The sequence below is a fragment of the Pelodiscus sinensis genome, chromosome 7 (genome assembly GCF_049634645.1).
Source record: "Pelodiscus sinensis isolate JC-2024 chromosome 7, ASM4963464v1, whole genome shotgun sequence".
Lineage (NCBI taxonomy): Eukaryota > Metazoa > Chordata > Testudines > Trionychidae > Pelodiscus > Pelodiscus sinensis.
In genome coordinates, this window is record NC_134717.1 from 74,258,379 (window position 1) to 74,281,633 (window position 23,255).

Genomic DNA, 23,255 nt, shown 5'->3' on the forward strand with positions numbered 1-23,255 from the left:
AAGACATGAGTGATATGGGAGATTGAGAGGCTGTTAGAGTTCAGAAAGATGCCATGGTTACAGACTGTGTAGTTGCAACGAAGTTTAGACTCAAGGGTGGTAAGAGTTATGTAAAATTGAGGATGTTTCTTATGCCCAATATAAGCTCTTTTATTTATTGTATCTGTGGCTGAAAGAAGTTGAGGTGAAGATGTTGTTTGGTTTGTTGAAGGCAGGCAGAAAAAGTGGACAGATGAAAGTTGGAAGTAAAAAGTTGTACACATAATATCATTGGTACTAAAATATTAGTTAAGGGGGAAAAAATAGGATGACCAAAAAGGCAAATAGGCCTATGGATTAAATAGGGCAGTGTTCTGACATATATGGAGTGCAACAGAGGTGGGGTCTTGAAACATACATGAGTTTGTCACTGAAGGCCGGTAGGAGTGGAACCTTCACAGGAAATAAACAAACATGGAATGTATCCTAAAGGATTGAATTGGCCAATTGCAGTGACTATGCTGAGGTCAAAATTAGATGAGGAAAGACAAGTAATTTTCACAAGCAGAAACATGTATGGCTAATTTTGTGGAATAGAGCAGATTCTGGGATATTGATAGTCTAAAACACGACTTGAATATTTAGTGTCAAAGGTGTCTAGAGAGAGGCAAACCTACTGTCTCAATATCTTTTCTAAGGAAGGGAAGATTTAAGACGTGATAGGTTAAGGAAAAGTGGTAAAGTTGCAGGGCAAGGATGAGCAGTATGTTTGGAATGAATACCAATCCAGATGGATTTGAATGTCACAATCATATGTGTACTGATACCATTGTGGTCTTCAGAGGTAACCCAGAATGAGTACACTGGCAGTCATAAAGGCATGAATAACTTTGATGAGATCCAAATCAGAGAGAAATGGCTGCAGTGGTTGAGCCAAGTTTTTATTTAGACTCTGCTAGTTCTGTTAGTTTTCATTGATACACACACATTCATCATTTGTCCACGGATGCAGGTACAAGTCAGGGACCAGCAGGAAAAACTGCCAGGGCTGTGAAACTTCTTGACATAGGATCTAGGCAATCTCAGTAATGCAGAGCCGATACTGCTACTACTACAACTTCTAGATATGTCTGCCTAACACCATTGCTTTGTTTCTTTGGACTGAGTCTGTCAGCCTCAGGCCCCTTCTGAGTCAGGCATTGGGAAGACAGAGATGTACCATGTCAATTTCACGGAAAAGAGGCTGAGTCCAGGTCTGTACTAGATCCGGAAAGACAGCTTTAAGGTACACAATTCCAGCTATGTAAATAACAGGAAGTCAGTGGGAGTAAATGCTCCTGGTGGCTTCCCTTACTCATCATGAATGAAGGAATACTGGCCCTGACCAGGGGTGCCCTCAGGGTTCAGTTTCGTGGGTCCTTACTAGATCTGCTAAATCGAACACCAGAAGATCAGTGTCTGGCACGGCAGGTGGAGACATGGCTTTAGAAAGGTATATTCTCTCTCTGTTCTTGGCATTGCATAAGTCCAAATGGCCTCATACATGCATGTTGAATAGGGGGATTATAATCTTTCAGTGCATTGCATAATAGGCTTGAGTAATTGGGATACCCTTGATGAAAAGAAAGAACTACTGAAATGTCATCGTAAGATCCCATTCTACCACGCTAATGTTACAGTAAAACAATCAGCTAACCTGAGATATGAAAAGCTGTTGGTACATCTGAAGATGTCAATCTGGACACCTAACTGCTATTTATCCACAAAAACTAACAAAACTAGCAGAGTCTTTGAACCCTATAGAACTATTCCTTCAAGTGCGCATATGGTTTCCATACTGGAATGTGATGATACATATGGTCATAAAGCCTGCAGTGGTGGTTATATTGGTTTTCAAAGAATGTCACTTTGCTTGCCAGCAGTTTTTTATTTCAGCATGCATTTGGTTAATTTACCGTTGCCATTGTTGAGGATTGTGAGGTTGGAGCTACAGATTTTGTAATTTCTGTATATCAGTGGCTAATACATGTTATCGGGCCTAATAATTTACAGGCACCAGTAAAACAAGAAGTTTGCACGAACAAATAGGCTGTAAGTCTTTTGAATTGTATTGCCCAGTAATTGCACAGACCTTTACCCTGGAGGTCTTTTGACTCCTTGACGTTTTATTTTACCTTTTAGGCACACCGCTGCTGGTGAGGAGGAGCAGTGACCCATCGATGGGCCCACCAGCTGACTTCTACCCAGGTGCTGCACACCCCACTGACAATGGTCTGATACCCGTTGTGACTGTAAGTATCAGCTTGTTTATGGTTTTAGGAAAAGTGAAATTGTTTTTACTTGTGCATATAAATAGCTTTGTTTTGTCTCAAGCCAGTTCTATGGAAAAGGCCAATTCCATCTCTATTTATACTGTTAGGGAGAGTATAATTTTGAGATTATATGACATCTTTAACTCACAGTGAGTTTCCTTTCGTTAATGGGCGATTTAAGTAGAGTGAAACTAGACTATGAGTTTTGTGCAGTAATTGATCTTTTAGTGATTGTACAATATAGTCCAATTCAGCATCAGTCAGTAGCACGTTTTTCTCTTTTTTAGCACCACCAATAAGTAGCCTTATTTTTTTTATCCTCCTTTCTGTTTTTTTTCCCCTGTTTTCTTCACTCTGTATGTCTTTCCTCCTGCCACATCTAGTCACCATTCTCTGAGGCCTACACTTCCTGATTTTACAGACTATTTAATTGCTGATCACTTTAATGTTGATATAGCTGTTCTCATTAGGCATTAGTGCTAACATACAAATAAGATTAATGGGATGTCCAGGGAGTTTATGCCTCACAGGGCTAGTGCTTCAGGCTCACTGCAGATTCTTGAAAGCAAGATAGTTTCAGTTGAAGTTGGGTCACATTTGAAAAGGTTTATTTACAAATTTAACATCAATTTTTTTATTAGATTCTGTAGATATTCATCACATAAGTGTATGTGCACTAGTATACTTGCCTGATATCGTTGGGGTCCTTAACAGTGATAATTGATTTTAAATAAAAGAAAAATGTATAAGCTTTATTTAAATGATGATTGTATAGGGCAGAGATGATTTATTGAAATGATGATTGGGTGAAGGGCGCAGGGCAGGGGTTGGGAGGTCAGGAGTCAGTGCTGGGGGTTAGAAGGTGTGAGAGATCTCAGTGCAGGGGATTGCAGTGCAGGTGTCAGGGCAGAGGTGACTGCAACTTGAGACCATCGCTCCTTGTTCTGTCATCTGCAACTATTGAGTACAGCCTCTCTCCACCCTCTTTGGATGCCCCCTTCAGTGACTTCAGTGAGGCTAGGAATCCATCCACAGTGACTTCTCTGATCTGACTGGGGACACATTATGACTCCTTTTAAGTTGTCTTGTTCCTAGAAGACCTTTAGCTGACCTCTGAGTTAATCAATGGGCTGTTTAAACTTCATTTAATGCATATTTTAAAGATTAAGGAGTCAGATCAATTTAAGAGTTGCTCCTATGGCTAAACCTAGTCTCATATTTTCATGAAACCCGTCAAAACTGGTTTCATTTTATATATTGTGGATGTGTAATTTGCAATTTTGGATAAGTTTCATATTTAATCACCACCTTTTCATGTTTCAAGCCCTTGTTAAAAAGGGTCAGAACCTCCTCCAGTTCTTCCACCGTTATTTGTAATTTTAAAATATCAGCTTTTGTGATTAAGTGTTTGAAGAGTAGCATAAATTGTATGTATGTTCACGTGCCCCAGCCTAACTCAATTGTTTGTTCTCTTTACATATAATTTAATATGGCATGTAAACATAGATATGAATTAAATATTTTATTTGATGTAAAGATTTAGCAATAATCTTTCCAAAATAAAAAGATGTTATTAAAAAAATCAGGCAAATGCTTTGTTGCCTAATATCATTATTTTAAAACCACTGCAAAGTTAAAAAAAAAAATTTTTCTAGTGATTTTAAGAATGATTTGTAGAATTTGTAAGTGCAGTGGTTGAAGGTAGAATCTGAGAAACTAGAGCTAGGAGACTGCATTAAAATGAAACTTTTTCATGTAGCTTTGTTTTTAAAGGATGACACTTCTGGTCCAATATGTTTAGTAGGGCCAAATATTTATTCTTCTTTAAGAGATGACCCTGGGGGCTCTCTACTCTGTCTCCGGTCAGGGAAAACAGCACTTACCTGTTGTTGTCTTGGCTCATGAAACCTTACCCTGATTTCAGAGGAGCTGGCGGAGGATGGGGGGAGAGAAGGTTCAGCTACATATTAAGTACTCATTGTCATGAAATCCTTGTTGTTGTGACTTCATGTTGTGTTCTGCAAAGTGTTTTCAAGATGAAGGGTGGATCTTTTACCAGGGTACTGATGAATAGCTGAACCAGTACACGCAATCAGATGGTGCGCCTGGCATGACTCGGGTTGTAGCCACGTGTGCAGTGGAAATCCAGGATACTTTGTGTGCAAGCATAATAGGGTTTTATGGTCCCATTCATGAGGAGGAATGAAATGGAATTTGAGATTGCGTTGGATATGGCTGTGGCTCAGCCAGCTGTGGGAAATGAATGGAAACTCAATACTTTATTATGTACAGGTATATTTCCATTCACTTGTAAGAATTAAAAAGACAGACCAGCTGCCATAATATGTCCACGTGAGGGCTGTGGCTAGGCAAACATGGATGAAGGCACAAGGTATGTTTCTCTGTTCCATGTGGTAATGTTCATTACCTGTGACATGTTCCAGCCACCCCCTGTATTGTCCAGAGGACACGCAGATTGTAGGGTATGATTGCATACCTCTTAGGAGGTAGCAGGAGCTAATGGTGGTGGTGGAACCTGCAATGTAGTAACTCTGAGTGCAAATAATATCTTGAACAGTTCCTTTTGCTGCTCTCGCTCTTCCTCCACCTGTAGTCATGTTCTATCAGTTTCCTCCTATGCTGTGCAGCCTCCTCTCTCTCCCACCTGTATACTCCAGGGGGCTCGTCTACATTGGCCCCTTTTCCGGAAGGGGCATGGTAATTTTTGAAATCGCAATAGGGAAATGCGCGGGGGATTTAAATATCCCCCGCGGCATTTAAATAAAAATGTCCGCCGCTTTTTTTCTGGCTTTTAGAAAAGCCGGAAAAGAGCGTCTACACTGGCCCCGATCCTCCGGAAAAAGTGCCCTTTTCCGGAGGATCTTATTCCTACTTCAAAGTAGGTGGCTTTGCTTGGGTGTCCCTGGTCTGCTGGGGGGGGGGGGGGGGGTCCAATGGCTTTGCTGGACCCCCCCCCAGCAGACATGGGGGACAGGAGCAAAGCAGCCCAGGTGGCGGGACTCCTGCCGCCTGGGCGGCTTTGCTTGGGTGTCCCTGGTCTGCTGGGGGGGTCCAGCGGCTTTGCTGGACCCCCTCCAGCAGACCAGGGAGACCGGGAGAAGCTTTTCTCGCCCCGGAGGACACGGGTGGCGACCCGCCGCCCGTGAGCTCCGGGGCGAGAAAAGCCCCGTTCGTAAGTGCGGATGCGACGTAAGTCAGATCCGCGTAAGTCGGGGACTGCCTGTAATCAAATGTCTTGCTTGCCCCATGCAACAAGTTAACCCAAATGTGTCTGTGTTCCTTTGGCTGGCTACCAATGTGCTTGATGCAGGATTTTTACTGATGGCCATAGTTAATACTTGTGCTGACATGTAATACCTGAGCATTGACTGTGTTTCCAGTTGAACAGTATAAAGGGTTACATTCTGAGAAGATGTATAATAAATCAGGAGGTTGTTTTGCCTCCCTGGCATGGAAAGTTTTGCGATGGAAGGGCTATAGAGTAGCATCGGTGCATTCTCCATACCCGAGTCTCACAATCTGGACTTGAGCTCTGTCTATAGTGAAAAATGCCTGGGCTTTGACCTGTGTCACAGCAGGGCTCAGGCTCTGCAGACTCAAGCAGGGTTTGTGGGGCTGAACCCAGAGGGGTCCCTGACATGAGTCAGACTAATTTCTTTGTGGATGGAGCTTAAAGCTGAGTTAGACCTCAAACTTCGTATACTGTATAGAGATAAGCCAAGAATACTTGATATAGATTCTAAGCAACACAACTATGTAGTGTTTTTCTCTTAATTATGTACAGCTCTCCCTGACCCTTATGCGCTTCACATTTTATTTATCTTTGCAGTAACAAGGTGAAAGAAAGATTAGAACAGCCTGATATTCTGAGCTTTATCTAGTATTGGTCAACTTGATTAAACTTTACATAGGCATAAAAGGGCTTGTTTCGGTATTGTAGGTATTCTCAAACTTTGTTGTAGTGAGCCTCCCTAAACTTAAAAAAGCAATTGCCCCTTTTCCTCTTTACTAAGACAACAGGAAGAACTGAAAGTATGGTACTTTGCAAGAATACAAGTGATAAAGTGGTAGGGCTTTGATCTGTATGTAGTAGAACATCAGAGTCGTGAACACCTTGGGAAAGAAGAGTGTTCCTAACTCTCAAATATTCAAAACTCTGAACAAAACGTTATGGTTCTTTCAGAATTTTACAACAGCAGTATGGTAACTTTATACAGCTTTGAAATTTACTATCACAGAAGAAAAGTGCTGCTTTTAATTTTCTTAATTGAAATCTGAGGTCTCAAATGCCCAGCCTGCAGGCCAGTCCTGGTTTGAACAACTGCGCAATTCAGCCCAGGATGCCCAGCGGGTCAGGAGAGGGGCTGTCAGTTACCAGCCCCCAAGCCTGGCCCTTTCCCTCCACTCCCCCATCATCCCCACCCTCTCCCCCCATGGCACTCCATCCCCTGAGCACGCAGCTTTGTCAGTCACCAAGAGAGGGACCTGGCACTGCACAGCAGCCTTGGTCAAGCCCTCCTGCACTCCACATGGTGGCAGGAGCTTCAGGGGTAGTGGATCTTGGGAGTCTGTGGGGAGTCTCATAATCGTTCATGTGTTTTAAAATAGAATTCTGATTTAGATGAATCATATTTTTAAAGTAGCAAGTGTGTATGTGTGTGTTTATGCTGTGGAAACATATATAGAATACTTATAATCAGTGTGAGAGCTTGTCAGTGTACTGCTTTTGATGTCTGATTAGATGATCATAGGGACATCTGGAGTGAGTTAGTTTTGAAGTTATTGGTGTGAGGTATTGTAGAAGCCAAAGCTGTCTGGCAATTCTAAACCGCAAAAAATGCTACTTTTTAAGTATCTTTTATAAAGAATAGCAAGCTGAGGACTGTCATATTAACAAAAGCTGCTCTTTCATCCTGATTTTCCTCTTGTTTCTCAACGCTATATTAGTTTTTCTTCTACCTTTATTGTACAGTATGATATGGGATTTATGCCAAAAGGAAACTGCATCTATTTCAGAAGAAAGGCTAGCAGATTTTAAAAATTATCTTCAAATACTCAGCAAGATTTCAGATCAACTGAAAAGGAAGGTGAAAGTGCCTTTTATGCTAGGGAGGGAAGATGCATTTAATTCTTTGTTACTGCTTGCACTATTTGAACATCATTTATCCCTTGCTCCATTCATCTGAAGAAGTGGGTTATGCCCACGAAAGCTCATGATACCATCTACATGTTTTTTTAGTCTCTAATGGTATGTATAGGCAGCAAAGTTATTTAGAAATAACAGCCCTTATTTTGAAATAACTTTCCTAGTGTCTATACAGCCAAACCACCATTTCGAAATAAATTCAAAATAACGGCACGCTTATTTCGAATTTGGTAAACCTCATTCTATGAGGAATAACGCCAAAATTGAAATAGCTCTTTTGAAATAAGTGCTGTGTAGACACTTATTTCGAAATAGGGGGCCTCCAGCCTCATCCAAGAACACTTCTCTTCCTCCTCTCTCCCCGGAGCCCTTAAAGGGGTAGACTATGGCAACAGTGCCGGTGCCAGCTCCAAGCCTGCCAGCCCAGAGCCATCAGTCACTGCCCCTGACCCAGTGGCCCCAAAACATGAGCCAGCAAGCCACTGTCTGCCAGCCCTCCACCACTCCCCAGGAGCAGTCTGCCAGCTCCCAGGAGCCTGCCAGGGCCTGGAGAAGGCGGGAGCCTTCTTCGTCCAGGGCGGAGATCATGGACCTTATTCAGGTTTGGGGGGGATGCCCCCAATGTCCATAATCTCCGCACTAGACGGAGGAACATGACCATATATGGCAGGAGAGCTGCCAGCCTGGCCACCAAAGGCCGCATGCGAACCCAAGAGCAGGTTTGGATGAAAATCAAGTTGGTCCGACGAGACCCCCAACCCTGATCCCTGAGCTTCCCCTCCCCCTTCTTCCCCTTGCTTTCCCCTTCCAGCTCTCTCCTCCCAGGTTTCCCCTTCCCCTCTCTCCCTCTCCTGCCTCCTTTCCCCAGTCTCATCAGAGTTTCATTCCCTCCCCCCCCCGCCAGTTTTGTTAAATAAAGAGAGTTTGTGTTCATGAAAATACGTGTATTATATTTGAATCAGGAAGGGGGGTTAGGGAGGGATAAGTGGAAGGACGTGAGGGAGGAATGAGGCACAAGCCCCCAGTGGGGCAGACCAGGGATGGACCTCCCGGATGGCAGCCTGCAGGAAGTGCAGCCAGGCTCACAGCAACGCATCCAAGAGAAGCACCAGAGTGCCCAGTGGCAGCTCTGGCTCCATGTTGCGGAGTGCTGTGGTGTCCCGAGTGAGGGCAACTAGATCACACAGACACAAAATGTTTTGCTGTCCCTCATTGAGGTTGACAAGCAAGCAGGGAAACCTGAGAACTGGTTGGCCAAGGGGGGTCCCTTTAAGCACAAGCCTCAGATAGCTTCAGGCAGCAGCCCCACACAGTAAGTCCTGACCTGGTATCCTGCTGGAACTGGTTCCGGCCAGCCTTAAATGCGATTCAGAGTCCACTCAGTGTGGACGCGCTATTTCGAAATAGCAAAGCACTATTTCAAAATGCATTTTGTGTGTAGACGCATTATTTTGAAATAAGCTATTTAGTAATAACACTGTAGTGTAGACATACCCTAAGATGTTACAGGACTTTTTTTTTTTTTAAGGTTTTTTATTTGAACATCAGATTTTACTTTTTTTCCCCTGCGGTTTTGAGTACCAAGTAGGGATTAGCGGAGATAAAAGGGCAATGATAAATACATTTACATATGTTCCTTATTTGAGGCAGAAAGCTCTAGATCTTTTAGTGAAATTTAATAAGAACTACTAAATTCAGTTGCAATATTAGTAAAATTATTAGCAACATGTATGCTTACTCACACTTTAAATGTGTACATGCAGCAGAAGCAACAGCAATTATCTAACATGATCATTTTACTCTACATCATTTGAGGGCTCTCAACGAGAGAAACATAGTTGGCTTTTATGAACATGTATCAACAAAAATATGTGATGCATAAAGGGTTTCAAAGGGAGATGTTGCTTGGTGGTGGAGCTGTACTTATTAGAGGTTTGCTGTTTTGTTGTAAAATACTCACTGAGCTTCTGCTCTTACTTAAAAGCACTCTAGGGCTTGATTGTTCACTACTTTCTACCTTGTGCAGTTTGATTGTATAAGTCGAAGGCAGTGAAGAGTCAGACTCAGTGCAAAAAAAAAGCATATTTTGGAGAGAAAGGAATAAAAATGCAGGTGAGGGAGATGAGACCTCTCTCACCAAAAGCATGACTGGCTTTCAGTCTGTTTACACATTCCATTTCTCCCCTACCTCTTAGAAATCCTACCAAATATTATCATTCCATCTGGGAAAGGTTTATATTGGCAGCTTAGTTAATCCTGGGTTTCATAAATTGCACCATCACCACTTTATTGGACAGACATTAGAGTAAAATATTACTAAGTTACTTCACGGACAAGCTTGACTCTGAAATTTAAAAATTGGAGTGGAAAACAGTCAACATGTCTCATGCAGTTCTTGCATCTATATAAGCTCTAGAAATTTTTGTTAAAATAAAGTGGAATCTCCATCTGATGAGCCACTCTGCGAGTAATGGCAAGTATCTTTCCGAGTGGTTAACCTTAACCAATATATGTAATACAAGGAAAAACTGGGCTCAAACATTTTAGTGTAACACATGTTAGTGTAGTGAAATATAATGCTCATCTCTCACATTCTACGTCAGTTCTCTATGCCATTGCTAAAGAGTTCAATGGCTTTGTTTCAATCTCTAATTGACATAGTATACAGGTGCTTGAGGCACGCTGAAGGAGGCGGCTGCACAGGCTGATAATGTTATCCAGCAGTGCCAACTGTCAGAAGCCCTGCAATGGGTAGCTGGACAGGTGTGAGTCAGGCACATGTGCCTGAAGATGCAGTGGTAATTGTGGCTGGGGGCAATGCTAGTTAGCAAAGTTTTCTGCTTAACAGAGTGTCAGATAAGAAAGCTTTCAATGTCACTTGCATTTGTACTAATAATACTGACATCATTGCTGGAATGAATAATCTTAGACACCTTTAAATTTGAAAGACAGGTGGTGAGGGATAATCAGGAATTAGAGCCAAATGTATGGCTTTGGGCGTACGTAGGATGGGCCTATTTTTCAATTCCAGTTTGGATGCAGTTGAAATCTCACAAGAGAAATAAAGTTTTGGGCTCAAATAAGAGAAATCTTCCAATAACAGCTGAGATCATTAAGTTTTCTACAACTGTAGTTGAAAAACCAACCAGGAATAACTACAAGATTGTGGAGATACCAAACACAGCGTCATTGGCTTGACTCAGCCCTGGAGCCTTAATTTAATCTAGATCTGAATCCAGACACCTCTGTCCCAACCTTTGAGTTTTATGAGTAAAATATACAGTTAAGCAGAATATCGCTCCTACTTGAATTAGTCACTGATCATACAGTCATTTTCTGAGTTGTCTTTTGCATGCTTAAATTGCAAAACATAAGGGAATTGATGGGAGGAGTATCATGAGACCTAAAATAGTTTTGTCTTACTCTCCCAATAGTTGTTGGCATCCAGACTATTGACTCTTAAGCAGTTGGCTGAGACGTGGTTACCTGGCCCTGTAACCTACAATAGAAGAGCCTCTGCACAGGGTAGGTTTGCTTCACCTCGTCTAAGGCTAAATAACCCCATATTTGAGGCAATCACACTTCTACATTTAATAATATTGGAGATAAACTAGGCTCTTTCCTTTCCCTCTTCTGCGGTTTAGCATTATTAACGGCAGACTATGAAATAGACTATGAAAAGAGTATACATGTTACCTTTTCTGAAAGGAGAGTCCTCCATTTCTGCTGGCTTAATGTAAGTCTAGGAAACCATCTAAACTACCAGCAGCTTTTGAAAGAAGATATGCAAATTCGGCGCAAGTTTGCATATCTTCTTCCAATCCCGTTTTTGGAAGAGATTTTTTTTTTTAAAGCAATCTAGAAGCAGTTCTTTGGGGAAAAAAAAACTTTTTCAAAAGAATCCTATATACCTTATTTTTTTAGGAAGAAGGGTTCTTTCGAAAAAGGGTTTTTTCCTCCCCAAAGAACCACATCTAGACTTTTTTTTTAAACTCTTCCAAAAACGGGATCAGAGGAAGATATGCAAATCTGTGCCGAATTTGCATATCTTCTCTCGAAAGCTGCAGGCAGTCTGGATGTGCCCTAGGAAATAAGATGACTGCTCTTCCAATCTGGAGTTTGGGAGAGGGTTAGTAAAGGGACATTCTGTGCAAGATAGGAGAACAGACATCAACTGGAACATGCTGTCTTCCAGTGATTGCCATTCTGTGAGCAGCAGTGCTAACCGAAGACCAGCTGTTCTTCATCCTCCTCATCTTTTGACATTTTCCATTGGAGCAAAAATTAATTATCTGCTTCTGACCCAGGACAGACATATTCCAAGTGGGATTTTATAAGCTTGTTTTTTAAAAGTTGCAAGGACATTGAGGAAAGAGGAGAGCCAAGGAACAGGAGAAAGATAGAATAGTTTCAAAAGCCATGAAGGAGAAATATTTCCATTTGCCAGTAAAAGAAATAAATGTTGTTATCTTCTCCTTGGTTTGAAAATTGAATTAAATTTTGTATGTGCCAGCCACAAAGATGTCAGACAGCTAGTATTCTTAGGAACAAATTTAGTTACAGCAGTCTGTCAAAAACTGATATTCCCGTTCTCCAAAGAATTTTCTGTTCTGTTCGTAAATGAAGATTGTTTTGTTTTGTTTTTAAATTCCTGTATTCACCATACAGGAACATGAAATCTTCACTCAGAATTATGAGACCACAGTTGTCGATGCAACGGCATCAATAGTTTCCACATCCTTCCACAAGGGCATCATTTTCTGGGATAATGAACTTTGTAAAAATACAGTAGTACAAAACACAAGCATCGAGTCCAACCTAATAATTTGAGGTTACTTCACAATTGGCAGAGTCAGTTGGAACCTGAAGGTGCCTTTAATGATCAAAAATGTTGGTCTAATGCCCATCTGTTGTTCAAACACCTGCCCCCCCCCCCATCTTGTAGTTGAAGCAAGAAACGTAATTATATTGAACAGTGGTGGGCAACCTGTCGCCCGTGGTCTGCATGTGGCCCATTAGTGTTGTAGGTGTGATATGCGGGATGTTTCGTTTACCTTTGCCACATTACACTGGTTTCCATGCACATCGTTATTTTTCCCTACTGGTATTACTAAAGTGACATGTAAGGGCACATGAAGTGAGGTGCATGCTGACTGCACACAACATTGACTGAGAGAGCTGGGCTCTCCCTCTGCATCCAGTCAAAGTGCTGCTACGGTTCAGTTGGCATGCTCTGCAAATTCTAGGTGCACAAGGACAGTTAGCAAAACTACCCTATTCTCGGAGACAGTCTTGGTTACGAGAATCTCGTGGTTTGCTGACATAAAGAAGGGCCACTCATGTGGTTAGCTCACTAGCCTAGATTGCCTATCAAATTATAGGTCTCTAGTCTGCTAAAATATTATGCTACAGAATTCTTACGGCCATAAGTGGTCTCATTTATTATTTTTATGAGTTTCCCTTGTATAAGTTTTGCACCCAGTGTTTTATCTCACCTGGCCCCAAGGTGCTGTAATGAGAGAGGGCTGGGGTTGTCCTTTCTCCCCAGGGCAGGCTGCAGACTTATACCCTTCATCTACAGTCCCAGCCTAGAGTGATAATTTAAATGAAGAAAAACAAAAATTATTTGAGTTAAGAACCTGAGCAATGCCAGCTTAATCCTCTAGTAAAATACTGGTTGGACCTCCCAAAACCAGGACTTCCTCATCTGGCAACATTTGTGGTCTGGGAGGACCACCAGTGTTCCTGGACCAGGCAGTCCTGGTTGGGAGCTCCAGTGGCAAGAGGGCTGGTGGCTCGGAGCCCAGTGGGGCTGGGACTGGCGCTAGAGCCCCGGTAGCACAGCAGGGGCCACAATAGCCCCAATAACAGGGCTGGGGACATGGCATTTTCAGCAGCAGCAGTAGTGAGGCTGGTGTCAGTGATACGGCAGCCATGGCAACCCCAATAATGGGACTGGGGTCAGGAACATGGCAGCCCCAATAGCTGGGCTAGGGCCAGGGCAGCAGAAGCCTGGCAGTGGGGGGGGGGGGGAGGGGAGGAAGGGGACAGGAGCCAGCAGTGGGGAGAAAGGTGGTCTGGGGAGCCAATAACAGGGATCTTCTCTGGTCCAACAAATTCCCTCGTTCAGGATGCCAGACCAGGGAGGTCCAACCTGTATAATTGTGTTCGGGAAGCACTGAAATGATCATTCCAGCAGGAAGTCAACCAGTCATTACCTGGAGAATTTTAAAGATCATTTAAAAACTGTAAATGTCTTTTATGATGTGCAATCACTTGGCCCCAATGCAACAAGGTTTGTATACATAAGCCTAACTTTGAGGATTTGAATAGTCTAACTGGCACTAGGGATGTAAAGGGGTAACCGGTTAACCAGCTGTCCAGTAAGCATTGCTTTATTGGCATGTTTACTGGCATGGCTGATTAACCGCCAGTCCGGCCGGCTGGAGCAAGTGCCGTGAGCTCTGCCTTGCCATGCTGGGCTAGCCTCCCACCCAAGGCATGGTATGGCAGTCCCTGCCTGGCTGGCCAGAGCAGTCCCCCCCCCACAGTGCAGTGTGACTGGCAACATGGCAGGCTTGTTCACTGGTTAAGCATATAGTTTAACCGGTTAACATTTTAAATGGGATTTTACATCCCTAACTGGCACATGCGTAAGTACTTTGTTGGATTGAGACGATAGTCTCTTTTTTTTTTTTCCTCCTCCCATTTACTTCAAGTAATTAAAACTAAAAATTGGGTCTACCTTTTTTGAGTTCTGTTTGTAATTGTAACCAGAATGAGTGAGTATGTGGAGAGCTAGCTGTATTCTACACACAGCTAGGACTGGGGAACAGAAGAAGACTCCTGCAAAATAAGGCCAATAGTACTGAAAGTGTGTAGCTTCTATTCCAGTATGTTTTCCCCCCACTGTAAATGGCACTCCTGGGTTCATTAGACTGTGTGCTCTCATAAACAGTCTTTTCTGACTCAAGGCTGTTGTGCCTTGCCAGTTAAAACAGCTAGATGCTGGCCCACTTTTTCTGTTTTAATTTTACAAAGATGTCAGATACTGAAACTGTTCCTCATTCTGGAAAAGCTTTGAAGTGGGGAGATAAACAAAGAGCTAAAATAAAATTGAAAGGAACACAAACAACTTTTCATCTTGGTGCTTTTTCAAATAATCTGAATGGATGTAGTAGCCTTGTGCCACTGTAGTAAGTCTGCAGACGTTATCCGATCAATCTAAATTGAGTTACTGTATATGCAGTAAGCAGAAACAGGTGGAAATTAGTTTATCTATGCCAGACTCTTTCTGTTTACTTAGAACAGAGCAACATAAACTAGTTTTTAGACCTGATTAGTTTTATTTTCTGAGATGGGTGGAGCAGAACATGTGCTACATCTATACTAGCTAATAGGCCAGGAAACCATTATAAAGTCATAGCTGCAAATGCAACATATGTAGATAAAGTCTTTCTATAGCTAAGGTTGATATGAAACCCTGATTTGCATGCTCTGAAGTCTAATTTTTATAAAACACTGGATATCTCTGCTTCTGCCTTCCTTCTGTTCAAGAAGGGGAAGAAAACATCCCCCCAGCATCTAGAAACCCCAAGCAGCTGTTTCCTGGAAAAAGGTTAAAATCTCCTCTGCCGGTACTTCAGGTTTGCTCTTCTCCTCCATTCTCCACAGCAGCCAACACAGAAAAGAACCTGTTCAGCATAAGCCAATGATGTTTTATTAGCAAACCGTACATATATTTGTATACATATGCATATTTGTAGATATATCACTCATTTTGCATTTTAATAGGAATTTAGCATCCCAGTCCCTTAGACAGCTTAGAAAATCTTAGTCATCCACATACAGGCAGTCCCCGGGTTACGTACAAGATAGGGACTGTAGGTTTGTTCTTAAGTTGAATTTGTACGTAAGTCGGAACTGGCTCCAGATTCAGCCGCTGTTGAAACTGACCAGCGGCTGACTACAGGAAGCCCGAAGCAGAGCTGCTCTGCCCTGGGCTTCCTGGAATCAGCCAATGATCAGTTTCAACAACGGCTGAATCTGGACGCCTGGGACAGAGCAGCTGGGGCACTGCCGGGTAGGTCCTCACAGCGCCGCACCTCGGCGCTGCGGGGACCAACCCGGCAGCACCCCAGCTGCTCTACCCCAGGCGTCGGCGAGAAAAGCCTGGTCTGCTGGGGGGGGTGGGGCGCACTAGTTGCGCCCTCCCCCCCCCCCCAGCAGACCAGGGAGACGCGGAGCAAAGCCGCGGAGGACGCGGGCGGTGGGACCACGGCATGTCTTGGCGGTCCCGCTGCCTGCGTCCTCCGCAGCTTTGCTCCGCATCTCCCTGGTCTGCTGGTGTGGCCCCCCCAAGCAGACCAGGGAGACGCGGAGCGGCTTTTTTCGCCGCGGAGGACGCGGGCGGCGGGACTGCCCAGAAGCACCGCGGTCCCGCCACCCGTGTCCTCCGCGGCGAGAAAATCCTGGTCTGCTGGGGGGGGGGGGGGGCGCACTAGTTGCGCCCCCCCCCCAGCAAACCAGGGAGATGCGGACGGCACCCCCCCCCCCCCGCCCCAGCAGACCAGGGAGACGCGGAGCAGCTTTTCTCGCTTTTCCTCTGCGGCGAGAAAAGCCCCATTCGTATGTAGGGATCCGACATAAGTCGGATCCACGTAACTCAGGGACTGCCTGTGTAACCTCTTTTCATCAATGAGAAGTACCCACCAAACAAAGGAACAAAAACCTCCCAGAAGCAGTGGAGTGGATCTGCTCCCCGCTACCAAGAACCATTTCTGCTTCCTCGGTCTGTTGGCATCACTGCCCTGACTATGAAAGTAGTAACTCGCACTTCCCCTTCCCAGTAGGCAGCAGAGCATCGTCTCTTGCTCAAGCGAGGCTTAGCACCACCAGCGGATATAAACCAAGTCTCCTTCCACTCTGAACCTAATTCTTTCTCAACTCTTTTGCAAGACAAGAAGAAGAAACCACCATCGTGTTCTTCCCCAAAATCTCCTGGGCTGTGTCTACATAGCACTGCAGTGCAAACTAGGTCAGTGTGAATTGAAAAGTGCACCAGAGTGTTTCATTCTGACTGCTTCATGTGAACATTTTTGGCACAAACTAGAAGACATTTTGTTCACCTTAATGTAGCCCTTTTTTTATTCCACACCTGTGATGTCCATGCAGGGTGGTTTGAGCACAGCATTTTTGTGCACTCTGCAATTCCTACCCATGTAGTCTGTAATGTGGCACAGAGTAGACAAGCCCCAAGACTGTCAAATGACAAAACTTTGCCCAATGTAGACGCTGAGGAATGTAAGAATTTCTGAAGCAGTACAATTGCTAGATTGCCTCAGAACTCTGCATTCTTGGAGTGAAGAATTGTTTCTGAGAGAGAAGAATGATCTTATTTCACACAGGTAAGAGGAGTGAGATCCAGGATAGCTTCCTGGGCCACCACCACCACCAAGCTGAACATAGGACTAGAAATACCATGTTCTCCTTAAAAGAGTTCATCTCACTTTCACAAATAGTCTATAAGCATTGATGACATTTGGGCTCACCATTGATGACATAAATCTGTTGATCCTGAATAGTAAAAACAAACCATTTTACTAGCTGAGAGAGTCAATGCTTCCTTTGACAAAGATGATCTATCATCACCCTAAAATATGCAGAATAGTGATAGAGATGCAGCCGTGTTAGTCTAGTCTAGCTGAAACAAAAGACAGGACTATGCAGCACTTTAAAGACTAACAAGATGGTTTATCAGGTGATGAGCTTTCATGGGCCAGACCCACTTCCTCAGATCAATTTGTGGAAGAAAATTGGCACGACCATATACACCAAAGTGATACAATATAAACAAAAAAGTGAACACATAAAATTGACAAATCAGATTTTAGAACCGAGAGGGAGAAGGGGGGAAGGTTAGTGTCTGTGAGGTAATGATATTAGGGGTGATAATTGGGGAAGCTATCTTTGTAATGGGTGAGATAATTAGCATCTTTGTTAAGGCCCATACGTAAAGTGTCAAATTTAAGCATGAAGGACAGTTCTGAGGCCTCTCTTTGAAGTCAGGAATGAAGTCTGGAATTAAAATCTCTTTGAAGCAATATGCATGTTTTAAGGTCATTGAGAGAATGGTCAGGCTGGTTAAAATGTCAAGCAACAGTTTTCTCTCTGTGAAAGAGCCTGATGTCTGTTTTATGTGCATTGATTCTTTGGCGAAGTGTCTGAGAAGTTGTCCAATATACATAGCAGATGGACACTTTAGGCACATGATGGCATAAACTATATATCTGGGTGAACAGGAATATGGGTTCTTGATCTTGTGACTGGCATGATTAGGCCCTAAAATATGCAGTACACTGAAAACTACGAATTGCTTGGCACTATCTACTTCCCAGTCTACTACTTGCTACCAGCCTCTCTTTTAGAAGTAAGCTAATTGCAGATTGGTTTTTACTGTCTTCTGAACACCAGTTGTCAATATGCTGTGCAAAAGTACCATAGCCTGTTTAGTCAGGCTTCCAGTGAGACTATGGCAGAGGCATGTTCTTGTGGATGACCTCCTCCTATTCACAGACAAAAAGGAGCTGTTCATGCTCATTATGTTAGTTTTCTGATATATGATACATTGATACAAATACTCTTGCCCTGCCTTTAAATGGTTGGGAAGTGAACAGGAAATAACCTGAGTTGGCTCAGGTATTTCCCATCAGACTGAACCTACATGTGCATTAGAGGGCAACTGTTTCTCTACTTCCAAAGCCCTTGCCTGCAGCTCCAGTTAATGCAAATTGCAGTGGCCTATATGCTTAGCCACACATGTCAGTATGATCACATTGCCTTAGTTTCCTGTTCCCTTTATTAGCTTTTCCCTATTTACTATGGAATCTGATCCAATGCATGTATTCTCTCTGGCTATGTCTACACGGTGGGATATTTTTCAGAAAGAGATATGCAAATTGTGATCCACAATTTTCACACCTTTTTCCACTTGTTTTTTTTGTAAGAGGCTTTTCCTACATTTGGCCCATCTACATGGGGCCAAATGTGGGAAAAACCTCTTTTGGAAGATCCCTTATTCCTCATAAAATGAGGAATGGAATACAGGGATGCCAAAAGAACATGCCCACATTTTTGGAAATAGTTCCGAAAAAGCAAACTCGTTCTCTGGACGCAGCAGAGTTTTTGAAAAACTCTGCAGTCTAGACATAGCCTCTGTGATGGTGACTTCAGTTAGGTGTTGCATTGTCCTGAAAACATTCTTCACCCTTACAGCACTGAGAGCCAGAACTTTTGATGGAAAGAGTGACTACAATCTCTTTCCCCCCTTCAGAAGCAAATCATGCACATACATACACGCAAGCTGTTTCTCCTATACTCTGGGAAGAAAGAATGAGAGATACAGTTTTTAAATACATGGAAGGCACTCACATACTACACTCTTTTTGAGGCTTTTAAGTATGCATATAAATAGAAACTGCAGTGCAAAACTGCAAGAAAAGTACAGTCGCCTGAAAACAATTGTTTAAATTAAAAAGTTCTGTGGGAAATACCTTACATTCTCATGAGGGAAGGTGGGAAAACATTAATGTCTGACCTCAATGCACAAAACAGCCTACTAGCTTTAAATTTATTTTCACCAGTTATTTGTTTCAATTAGTTTAGGACAGTTCTGTTTTCCTAAGGTGCATACACTTGTTCTCTCAGCAGTTCTGCTTGTGAAGTATTTCCAATTCTAATCAGGCCAGGATAATTCATGTTTGGTTTATCCATATTTGAAATAATCAAGTGGTAAACAAAACTGCTATGTGCTAGGTATAAGCTTATTAAACTGTGGTTTTAAAACCTAAATAACACGTACGTGCGCGCTCATGCGCACGCGCGCACACACACACACACACACACTTTAACTTATATTTAAGGTTGCTCATGTAAATTTCCTATCAATATAGCCATTAAAAATCAAGAAAATCACCAGCTAAGGCAACATTAATAGTTAGATGAACCTCAAACCGCATCCTAAATACTCCGTCTCAGACTCATTATTTCCAACCTCCATCTGGCCCCCTATTCCTCCAACTCAATCGCAGACAAATCTTTAACTCTTACCATAGAACAATGGAAGGTGGTAATAGATTACAGGCTTCTGAAGTAAAAGTTGATCAGTAAGATTTTGAGGAGCTGGAGGGGAGTGCATTGCATATGAGGTTGCACATTGGAAGTAAGGGGAGTTTTCGATGTGTTTTCATTTCTATATGAAGACATGCTCATAATATCATGTTAATTATTCTGGTCCCTGTGCAAAACAAAATTTTTAGACACCCATACATTTCCCTGGCACATCTGCACTGAGTGACTGTACAGTTTAGGAGCTACTTTCGGACTTTAAGCTGCCATGCTTCCTTTCCTTTTCTGCCATTGCCAAGAATTAACTGATTTTAGAAATATAAACAAGCAGAACAGTCTCAGAAAATCAGCTCAGACCAAGATAGTTTGGGAACAATTGGATATTAACTGCATACTCATTTTCCAATAACAGTGTCGTTGTATGGAGCAAGGAGAGGAAATTATCACTGGACTATAGCATTCAGTTTTCCAGTCTTGCTGAGTACAGCCCAACATTTTAGGCACATTCAGTGGGTGATGAGAATTGGAAATTCTCAGATGCTATTTAAGAAGCTGACTAAAATATAGGTAACTACATCCAGTTTTTTTAAAAATGTGTCCCCGGCACTTAATGGAAACCTGAAGGGAAAGCCACAAACCTAGTAACCTGAGCAGCAGCTTTACATGCTACTCGGATATAAGGATTTGGATTATTATTATATTCAGTGCATTAGATAAGGTGATCGCTAACATGGAATTTTCCTGATTGTCATGGTGTGATTTATTTGGATTGAGATTTCAGTGTGGAAAGATCAAGTTGATAAAATAATTTAATGAACATCTACTAACAAGAGTTTCGGAATTGTGTTTGATCTTATTATATGACGCTGAAATGTTGTCACTTCAGGCTATCCTATGAAGTTTAATGTGTCTCTGAGATATGCCTATCCCTTAGTTGAAGGAAGCAAAGAAAAACAGGGCTATTCTGTCACTGTGAACCTGTTTCCATTGGAATTGAAACAAACGAAGATCTCCTACAGAGACACAAGAGATGGTGGGACTAGTTAATGGCACTAGAGGAGATAGATTAGATGTCTCCTTTCACTTTGTATCATAGACATCAGTACTACACATGCTGCTGGGAATATCTTGTTTACAGGAAGCCACAGCCATAAGTCATAGCATTTCCTTAAAAACAGATACTGTTTCTGGTAGCCCATTTTATTGTGAGCTATTCTTCCAGCTCACTTTTATTTCCCTGTCTGAAAAATGGGAGAGCAGTGAGCCATAGAACACTTCATGTTTGTTTAGGGAGGTACACAAGAAGCAGGCAATCTAATAACCTGTTCCCTTGTCTCTCTTATTGAACAGTTCTCATTTGCTCATGTCACTTGTCATGCTTACCGAAGCAACAATGGTCTACTCCCTGACCCTTGCTGTTGCAATTAAGGATGCAGCTCTATTAGTTTATAGCTGTAGTGCAATTAATTCCTTCTGTAATCCCAAAGAAGTGATTTTAGTCCATAAACATACCTGTATGATATGAAAATGAAGTTAGCAATGGGGATCATGTTGTTGTTTACTTTTCTTGAATTAATTAGAAATCAGACACATTAGTAGCAGCTCTTGCAGTACCTGTGATTGGTCCCTTTGTATTTATAATCTTTACCAGTAGGAGATATTATACAAGACGCTGCTTGTTATCATATTCCAACCCTAATTAATCCATATGGCTTTATTGTTGCCGTGCCGGTTTGTTCCTAGTCAATTTCCATCTGATGATTTGTATTTGCTTAAAAAATTTCAGTGCACCTTACTTCCTCTCAATCACTTTTTTCATAAAATAATTATTTTGCTTTTTCCATTGCGGTTTATACCACCATGCTGTCAAATTATTTACTCACCCAGGCTGTTACTTCAAAAAGCAGTTAATAATTAACATAAGACTAAAAGCATTTTACAAAAGGCTATTTTATAATATATTTTTAATCCCCGTAGAGGTTGAAAATACTTTCATGGATTCAGAAGGATTTGTTAGACATTTTCTCTCAGGTGATCACTCTTTGTGTTTTTAAATTACCTTGTGGATTTAAGATAAGCCAGTAGTATTAATGTCTTAGTTATACGAGTCAACTCTTATAGATTTAGTATAAATATTCACTCGTATACCCTCAAATGTAGGGTAACATCTGAGTTGCAATTTCAAACCCTAAAAGGAGTTTGAAATAGTGCACCTTTTATATACAGAATTGTACAAAATTAAAATACTACAATTTAATTGTATAGAATTAAAATGCGACAGAGTTGCTTTGGTTCCTAGTGAGGATTAGGATCAAGGTCAAGAGCTCTATCTAGGACGGTCTAGTTTCTCACGTTTAAATGTCAGTCCTTAATTCTTTGAAGGAATTTAGACTAGGGATGTAAAATCCTATTTGATATATTAATTGGTTAAACTATGTGTTTAACTGGTTAACCAGCCCATGGCACAGTGGGCCCTGCCAGATTGGAGCAGCCCACCATCCGCAGGCTGCTCCGGTCAGGCAGGGCAACAGTTAACCAGTTGCTTCGGTACGCATGCTGGTAAGGCAATGCTTACTGGGGATCTGGTAACCCCCTTGCATCTCTAATTTAGGCTTTCATTGGACTCTTGTTTTACTTGTGTTGGTTATCTTAAACTTTCCCTGCCTTTGTCGTGCTGTAATGAAGGAGATTGTTTGATTGGACCTGCTGACATCAGAGACTTGCAAGGGACAGAGCAGGGTGCTAAAACTTGATTAAAAATTAAAATCAATATTTGTATTTAAATCAGTTATTTTATTTTTAATCATCAATAAATGATTGACTAATAATCATTGCAATTTAAATCTAACAACATGCTTACATCTACCCTTAATTTCATAAAAATGAATTAATGGCTCTGTTCTGTCCAGCCTAACTACCAGCTGTTGCTTCTTGAAAGTTCTGGGCTTTCAGTTTCTGTTTCTCAGCGGACTAAAGTCACATGTGCAAAGACAGACACAGGCTGGATAGCATTGTTGTTGTTCTGTGCGTATATAGTGGTGTAACTGGTCCATGAAAGGCAGAGGAATTAGTTAAAGATAGAGAGACAATATATAGGAAAGGATGGAAGTTAAAGATACACACACAATATATAGGAAAGGATGGAAGCAGAATGAAATGAACAGTGGAGTGAACAGGAGGGAAAAAGGGAAGACATTATTCAGTACACACACAGCTTCCTATATTCCTCCACATTTTTGCCACAGAAAAACTGTCATGGCTTCTGGGTATAAGTGAGACCTAGCTGGGAATATTTTGTAAAAATTCATTTCCTGGGTAAAAAAGGAAAATAAGTCAAATGTAAGCAGAGCAAGAAGATGTAGGGTCTAGTTTCCAGAATGAAACTTCCTTAGGAAAACTGTTTAGTGGGAGAAAATGATGTGGATGAATATATGGATATGACTGAAGAACGATGTGGATCAACTGGTTAGTAACTTAAATAATTCCGTTGCAATGCATCATTGTTCAAGACTCTCTCTGTGCCTTTTAGTATATGTGTTATTTAACAAGTAAATTCCCAAGCTGCTTCTAATGTTGGATGTTAGTTTAGCTAATCTTTATGGCTTGTTTAATTAGTTAACTAGGTTTAGACTCTATCACTCAAGTATATGGTGCAGAAAGCTGCAGCAAGA

At 42.1% G+C, this 23,255-nt stretch overlaps 1 protein-coding gene across 7 annotated transcripts in view; it reads left to right on the forward strand.

Annotated features, from left to right (window-relative positions):
• PARD3B (par-3 family cell polarity regulator beta) overlaps positions 1-23,255 on the forward strand; it is a 604,960-nt gene that overhangs the window by 217,300 nt on the left and 364,405 nt on the right. For all 7 annotated transcript variants that reach the window (XM_075934324.1, XM_075934322.1, XM_075934323.1 and 4 more), the window contains one exon: positions 2,161-2,270. In XM_075934324.1, coding sequence (XP_075790439.1) covers positions 2,161-2,270 — 110 coding nt within the window. The remainder of the gene's footprint in view (positions 1-2,160; positions 2,271-23,255) is intronic.